Raw genomic sequence first — 8419 nt, forward strand, 5'->3', positions numbered from 1 at the left:
CCTCTGTCGGCCACAGTGCAGCCGGTGTCTTTCTAAAACCCAACAAATTGGACTGCTAATCCCTTGCTTGAAAGCCTTCAGTGACTCCACGATCTTGCCTCTGCTGATTTGTTTCATGTCTCGCCATACCACATGTCGCAGTGTATTTCCTCTTCTTTTACATTGTGGGATCCGCTGCGCCTGGCACAAGGTAGGTGCGCCATCGATACGTGCAAGATTCACAAGGGCCAAGCCGGCACGAGGCTCTATATTGACTTGACGGCCACAGGCAGCAGCGTGGGATTCTGCATCTGCTGCTTGGCTGCGGGAGCGAGAAGACACCTGGCCCTGTGCACTCCTTGCTGCGCTCTCCAATTCTGAGAAGCGACAATATTTTTCTTTCCCCGATTAGGAAAGAACACCAGAGGTGACACACCTTCCTATCAGCTGAGGGGGGTGGGCCATGACACGGTAAGGCCCCAGATCCGCAGCTCCACTTCCTGGGGCCAGTTCCAGAACAAAAGAGGCTCGCGCATGTTCTGCGGCCACGAGACTCGCTCCCGCCGGCCTTAAGGTGTCGCCCTCGGGCCAGAGCGGATGCGCTGGGCCCTGCGGCCGCTCCTGCCCGCTACCTGCGCAAGCGCAGAGGGCTCTTCCGGCGCCTTCCCAAGCGGGGATGCTGCGGCTCCGCAGCGGGCTGAGGCATGTCCGGGCAACACCCAATAGTCGCGGCTCCACTCGGCTTCCTCTTCGCGCCGAGATGCGTAAGAAGGCTGGTGCGACGACCAAGGCCAGTAGCAGGTCCCGTGGCAGGAGAGGGGGGGGCCTCAGGGGTACTCATTGAGGAGTGCGGGAGAAGCGGGGCCCGGGGGTGAGTGGAGGCACTGCCAGCGGCTTGCCGTCTCTCAGTTCCGGGGCTCAGGACAGCCGCCGCCACCCCCAGAGCTGCGGCTCCTGCTGCGGTCGCCCCGCCTCAGTAGGCTGCGCCGCCGTCCACCCGGTGACTTCTGAGCGCTGGGCCTGGCGGCAGCCGATCTGTCCTTGGGCTGCGTGTGCTGACCTCTGGCCTCCTACCCGTACTCCCAGTCCAGCAATTCATGTTCCAGCAGCGGCATGACGCCTGCGCTTCTCCGGGAGGCTGTATTCTGCTTTCTCCTCCCTTACCTTGGCTGATCGCACCCCTTCTGTCAGAATACAGCACTCTCGTTTCTACCATCTTTGTATGGCCAACCCCAGTCCGTTTCTCAGACTCAGCTCAAGCACTGCCTCCTGCTGGCAGCATTCTCCAGTGCCCCAGTGCTGAGCTGCCTGTGGGGTAATGTTCTGTGCCTATCTCATCGGTGCACTTAGCACAGTGTATTATAATTTTGTATGTTCTTTCTCTCTCGCAGCAGTCCGAGCTCCTTGAGAGCAAGGACCATGTACCTTTTCATCTTTACATATCCATTGCCTACATATTTGTTGAATGAAAGTTCCTAGCACAACCCCTGTCCCATAACAGGCCTTTAAATATCAAGCACTATTGTTTTTTCCTCCCTTTCCCCCAACACGCACACATACACACTTTCACCAACATTTATTCGCTCCGACTGCATGAGATACAATGATGAATAATAAAGGATCCCTGCCCCCAAGGAACTGGAAATACAAAGCAGAGGGAGGAACAAGCATTAAGGTTTAGAAGCCAGAGTTAGGTTTTCTTGCAAGGGGGGAAAAAACACTGTTCGGTTGATGGGAACGCTTCGTGGGGAAATTGAGTAGAGCCTTGAAGGTTGTGGGAAAAGCATTCTAGGTGGCCAGAAGTCCCTGGACACCACTGATGAGCCTAGTTTGTCTGTTAAGGGTGAAAGGGGGTAGTGGAAGAATCAAATTTAATGTGTGGGAAAATATTTTGTAACCTGTAAAGTTGTGTGGTTGTCGTTTTAGGGTAAAAGCCAGAGCAAGGAACCAGAGAGACCACTTCCTCCCTTAGGTCCTGTGGCAGTTGATCCTAAAGGTTGTGTCACCATAGCCATCCATGCAAAACCTGGCTGCAAACAAAATGCTGTAACAGGTATACCTGGACACTGGGGTGGGATTCAAGTGTGAATCAGGTGTCTCCTACAGCCCTCCTTTGTTTTGGTTAGCTGAAAGCTTATTCTATGACAGTTGATTTTTCACATCTGCAGTTAGAGGCTTCTCCATTTAAAAATTCTAGATTCTAATGTAAAGGTGTCTGAAAGTGAATATATCTTTAAATCATGCCAAGTTACACGAAAACCATTGTATATTTTCCTTTTTAAAAATACGGTATTTTAGAAAGGACAGTTATGGAAACTTGTGTGTAGTCTAGATTATTCTTAGTTTGTCCTGTTCCAAAACTGGAGACATTGGCCAGAGAAAGAAGAGACATTTTAGTGTAGTTTAATGATCACTGGCCTAAGGAGAGGGAGAAAACTTGAGATCTGAGACCCGTGATCAGTTCCTGTGCGAATTTGTTTTAAATCAAAACAGTATAAAACATTTATGGGCTCAGTTTTTTCATCTGTCAGATGAGATCGTTGGACTAAGAGGCTTTCAGGCTATTCTCTGGAGTGCTGGAGGTGCCTCAGGAATCAGCTTTGGACAAGGGGGAGGCCAGGCAGACAGGGCTCCTGACTAGCTATGTTTACATTTGTTTTACATATTGGGATTCTAGAGAAAATTGGGGGAAAGGGATTCTAAAGGAGAAAAGTTCAAAAACCATTGCTCTAAATTCTTTTGAAGGTCTTTTTCACCTCTAAAGCTCTATATTTCAAACCATTTTTAGATTTTGAAAGGAAAACCACAACATTGATGTGCTAGACCTGGTTTATGCTGATGACCAAGTTAACTAAGCCATACCCTCCTTGGCCAGCATTTTCTAAGTAGTGGGTGTGGACACTGTCTACTGTTGGAGTATTATGTTTCATTAGATCTAAAATGGGAGGCTGGGTACCATGGCTCATTTGTAAAATGGAGATAATGATAGTACTAATATCTTCATAAAGTCATTATGAGGATTAAAGAAGTTAGTATTTGAAAAGCCTTTAACACATTTGTGTGTGCTTAAAATTAGTGTATATTAAGTGCTCTGTAAATATTTGTTAAGTAAACATTAAATTTTAAAAACACTCAAGATATATGTCACATAAGAGGTGAACCTAGTCCAGGGCTCTCATTTTCCTGATGAGGAAACCCTGCACAACCTTGTACAATCTAGTAAGCTGCGCTGTCCATGCACTTCCTCAGTGACATTGATGAGGCTGAAGGCCATCTATGACTCCCTGCCTGGGGCTTTTCACATACTAGGGGCAATTTCCAGTTGCCTAAATCCAGTATATTCCCCAGGGCCTATCTTGTAAGCCTATCTTGGTCAGCAAGATTGGGTAAATAACTGTTTTCTTCTCTGGATTTATTTCCTGTAATGGTAGGGCCATTTTTATCATGTTCATGTTACTTAAATGTGATTAATCATTCATTTCTTCATTCAACAGTTTTTAATTGAAAATCTATGTGCCAGGCAAATGCAAAAACTCTTTTACAAAATGTCCTTGCTTCATGAAGAAAAAGAACTCCTTAAGGATAAAGTCCACACTGTTTTCATTCCAGATTTGACAGCAGAGGCTGTAAATGTAGCTATCGCAGCACCTCCATCAGAGGGAGAGGCTAATGCTGAGCTCTGTCGGTATCTTTCCAAGGTCCTAGAACTCAGGAAGAGTGATGTGGTTTTGGATAAGGTAGGTCTCTTTTTTTTTTTTTTGAGACAAAATCTTGCTCTGTCGCCCAAGCTGGAGTGCAGTGGCACAGGCTTCGCTCACTGCAACCTCCACCTTGTGGGTTCAAGCTATTCTCCTGCCTCACCTTCCTGAGTAGCTGGGATTATAGGCGCATGCCACCATGCCTGCCTAATTTTTGTATTTTTAGTAGAGACGGAGTTTCACCGTGTTGGTCAAGCTGGTCTTGAACTCCTGACCTCAAGTGATCCACCTGCCTTCTCCTCCCGAAGTGCTGGGATTAGAGGTATGAGCCACCATGCCCGGCGGTCTCTCTCTTTTTAAACATCTTTAATTATTTTCTTTTTTTTTTTTTTTTTGAAATGGAGTCTTGCTGCATTGTCCAGGCTGGAGTGCAGTGGGGCAATCTTGGCGCACTGCTACCTCTCACTCCCAGATTCAAGCGATTCTCCTGCCTCAGCCTTCCGAGTAGTTGGGATTACAGGCACCCACCATCAGGCCCAGCTAATTTTTGTATTTGTAGTAGAGACAGGGTTTCACCATGTTGGACAGGCTGGTCTCAAACGCCTGACCTCAGGTGATTCACCCACATGGGCCTCCCAAAGTGCTGGGATTACAGGCGTGAGCCACTGCACCTGGCCTTATTTTATTTCTTTTTTGAGATGGAGTCTCACTCTGTTGCCCAGGCCGGAATGCAGTGGTGTGATCTTGGCTCACTGCAACCTCCGCCTCCCGGGTTCAAGCGATTCTTCAGCCTCAGGCCTCCCAAGTAGCTGGGATTACAGGTACCCACCACCACACCCAGCTGATTTTTGTATTTTTAGTAGAGACAGGGTTTCATCATGTTGGCCAGGCTGGTCTCCAACTCCTGACCTCAACTGATCTGCCTGCCTCAGCCTCCCAAAGTGCTGGGATTACAAGCGTGAACCACCATGCCTAGCCATCTTTGATTATTACATATTAATAATGATTCATAAAATACTGATTTTTCTTTGTCTTTTTCAAATAATTGGGAAACTAGTTGTTTATAACTTTTATATTTACTTAATCGCAGAAATCTGTAAATTCTTCCTGTTTAGTCTCCTTCATGCCTGCTGCCTTAATCCTTACTGAGGCTGTCCACACTGTGTGCTTATGCTTCTTCACTGCCACCGTTGCCAGCGTTTTCTCCTTTCTGAATTCATTCCTGAACCTGCTGTCAGATTAATCTTGCTTACCTCTCTCATAGTTTAAGTCATCACCACACTAAATCTAAAGCAATTCCTATTGTTAGTCATCTCCATGAGGGACTCCATGATCCCTCACTTTGTCCTTGCTTGCTAGAAGTATTGCTGATCCCCTACTTTGTCCTTGCTTGCTAGGAGAAGCTCATTGGGAAGATAGAAGGTTCATATGATGTCATTAATATGGTTTTGTACTAGGGGTGGATATCAAAATCACCTGGGAATGACTTCTAAATACGGATCCCTGGGTATCACTCCAGGCTTCTTGAAATAGAATCTGCAGGAGGGGGGGCCAGCCATGTTTATATTTCTTAAAGTTCTGCTTGTTTTCCAGTGCTATATTATGTAGCTCCTATCCAGGTTCCAGCTGGCATTCACAGTCATTGATTAACAGACTGCACCTAAAAATCTATTTGAATGCCCCCCACCTGTGGCAGGTCATTTCTGATTTTTGGCTAGTGCTCATGGTCTGACGTTTGCCTGAAAGGTGTTCCTCATTATTCTGCATGTTCAAATTCCACCCATCTAAATAAACCCCTTCTCAAATTTTATCTTCTTTAAAGGCTGTGTTTGAAAACAAATCCTTTTTTTTTTTTTGAGACAGAGTTTCGCTCTTGTTGCCCAGGCTTGAGTGCAGTGGCGCGATCTTGGCTCACTGCAACCTCTGCCACCCCCCACACCCCCCCACCCCCGGTTCAAGTGATTCTCCTGCTTCAGCCTCCCAAGTAGCTGGGATTGGAGGTGCGCACCAACACGTCTGGCTAATTTTTAGTAGAGACGGGGTTTTGCCACATTGGCCAGTCTGGTCTCGAACTCCTGACCTCAGGTGATCCACCCGCCTCGGCCTCCCAAAGTGCTAGGATTACAGGCGTGAGCCACCACGCCTGGCCAACAAATGCTTTTTAAAGTTGTTTTAAGTGGTTGTGAAATCGTGGCACTTGGATATGTGGCTACTTTTTGTTTGGAATTTTCAGAAATGTTTAACAACATAGAGAATAGCAATTTGTTTATATTTGTAATTTACTACAAAGTTTATATAAAATTGCAATATTTATTTTGGTATTTTAAAGATGATTTTCATTTTTAACTTAATTGCTTGAGACCAGAATATCATTTTTTAGATTTTTTTTTTTTTTTTTTTTTTTTTTTTTTTTTTTTTTTTTTTGAGATGGAGTCTTGCTCTGTCACCCAGGCTGGAGTGCAGTGGCATGATCTCAGCTCACTGCAACCTCTGCCTCCTGGGTTCCAGCTATTTTCCTGCCTCAGTCTCCTGAGTAGCTGGGATTACAGGCACATGCCACCACACCTGGCTAATTTTTGTATTTTTAGTAGAGATAGGGTTTCACCATGTTGGTCAGGCTGTTCTTGAACTCCTGACCTCATGATCCACCCACCTTGGCCTCCCAAAGTGCTGGGATTACAGGCGTGAGCCACCGCGCCTGGCCCATTTTTGAGATTTTAATGTCCAGCTTTTATTATAGAAATTAATGTATGAAGGTAAAAACCCTGGAGAGTTGTTAGTACTAACAAATGTTTAGTAACAAATGTTAGTAAGGAAGAATCTAAGAGAGTCTTTGGTTAGACCAGAAGTAACCAAGAGAAAGCCATCAGGACAGCCCATTATACAACTGAGGTCTGCTATCTCTAATAGCATTAGAATGTGCTAAACAGTAAAGTATGTTTTTTCTCTTTTGGTCCAGGGTGGTAAATCTCGTGAAAAGGTGGTGAAGCTTTTGGCTTCTACAACTCCAGAAGAGATCTTGGAGAAATTAAAAAAGGAAGCCAAAAAAACATAAAAGCAAGAAATGAGGCTGGGCACAGTGGCTCATGCCTGTAATCTCAGCACTTTGGGAGGCCGAGGTGGGCGGATCACCTGAGGTCAGGAGTTCGAGACCAGCCTGACCAACATGGTGAAACCCCATCTCTATGAAAAATACAAAATTAGCCAGATATGATGGCGTATGCCTATAATCCCAGTTACTCGGGAGGCTGAGGCAGGAGAATCACTTGAACCCGGGGGGTGGAGGTTGCAGTAAGCCAAGATGGCGCCATTGCACTCCAGCCTGGGCAACGAGAGTGAAACTCCCTCCCCCACAAAAAAAAGAAATGAAAAATACATCCTTGAGAAACTTTTTTATTGCTAATGAAGAAGAGGCTGTTAAATAGAAAAATATACTACATGCACAGAAGAACATGGGGGACATATATATATGTATATATTCGAATAAGACTCCAAAAAGTAGAAATTTAAAAAGTGCTATACATTGAATTGGGTTCTAAAATCCCAAACCCCAAACAACCTGGAACATGTTACTCTGATTTCATGGCGTTGTAAAATAACAGAGCTGTAAAGAATATTCAAGATGACCTGATTTAACACCTTTCCTTCTGTTGCGAGGGGCTTTTGATTTCCTATATCCAGAAGTTGAGAGACACTCAAGATTGTACCATGCAAGCTAGCAACTAGAACCCAAATCCTTGGACTCCTTGTTGAATGCAGTTTTTCTAGATTGTAAATTAAAAATCATATCTCCACAACGGTTCTGGAATTCTGGGAATTGTTTTCTAATCCAGTTTACAAGTGACAGAAAACCTGTTATGCTGCTTTGTAGTCTTACTTTAAATTTTAAAATGCTTATTTAAATGTAAACTTTTTTTTTTTTTTTTACATCTTTTAAAGACTATATTGACCGTTTTGTGGAAAAAGTAAAGAAAAATCATGACTTGTAATTAAATGTGAATTATAATTTTTGAGAAGTCACTGAATTTTCTTCTTCCTCAGTAATAATTTATAATCAGCAAATTCAGTAGTTTTTATGAATCTCCAAAGATCCTTAAAAGAAAAAAAGAGGACTTGGAAGCTATTTTCAGTATTTGTAAAAGCTTGTCAGAAATTACATCTATATTAAAGTTTCAAAAGCTAATAATATATTTTTACATATTCAGGTCAAGTTATAGTAATTTATTAAGGTAAATAAATTAATTTCTTTTGCTGATCAGAAGAGCTGATTTGCAGTTGTGCGCTTTGTCCAGCAAGTACATGAGAAAGATGTATTGATGGACCAAATCATTAAAAACAAAATCCACAAGGAAGAACAATAATAAAAATTCCTGATGGTAGCTGGGCATGGTGGCTCACGCCTGTAATCCCAGCGCTGTGGGAGGTTGAGGCAGGAGGAACACTTGAGCCCAGGAGTTCGAGACCAGCCTGGGCAACAAAGTGAGACCCTGTATCTGTCTCTGTCTCTCTCTTTATAGATAGATAGATAGATATACATAGATAGATTTTATACATAGATATATATATTTATATATAAGACCTCATGTATATAAGAAGTCCAGGCTGGGTGTGGTGGCTCACACCTGTAATCCCAGCATTTTGGAAGGCCGAGGTGGAAGGATCACCTGAGGTCAGGAGTTTGAGACCAGCCTGGCCAACATGGTAAAACCCTATCTCTACTAAAAATATAAAAACTAGCCAGG

The 8419-nt window shown here is 44.2% G+C and overlaps 1 protein-coding gene across 3 annotated transcripts; it reads left to right on the forward strand.

The window, feature by feature from the left end:
- The first annotated feature begins 629 nt into the window (after positions 1-629).
- On the forward strand, positions 630-7693 carry C6H15orf40 (chromosome 6 C15orf40 homolog). 3 transcript variants are annotated; one of them, XM_003268452.4, is made up of 4 exons: positions 630-769; positions 1906-2032; positions 3589-3716; positions 6637-7693. In XM_003268452.4, exons 1-4 carry the CDS (start codon positions 656-658, stop codon positions 6730-6732), a joined length of 465 nt encoding a protein of 154 aa, XP_003268500.2. In that variant the 5' UTR covers positions 630-655; the 3' UTR covers positions 6733-7693. The 3 variants fall into 3 exon arrangements, with proteins under 3 accessions (XP_003268500.2, XP_030670797.1, XP_030670796.1); XM_030814937.1 differs by lacking the exon at positions 6637-7693 and adding an exon at positions 5541-5578; XM_030814936.1 differs by lacking the exon at positions 6637-7693 and having other exon boundaries at positions 3589-3848.
- Positions 7694-8419: the final 726 nt, after the last annotated feature.

Source organism: Nomascus leucogenys, chromosome 6, assembly GCF_006542625.1.
Source record: "Nomascus leucogenys isolate Asia chromosome 6, Asia_NLE_v1, whole genome shotgun sequence".
Lineage (NCBI taxonomy): Eukaryota > Metazoa > Chordata > Mammalia > Primates > Hylobatidae > Nomascus > Nomascus leucogenys.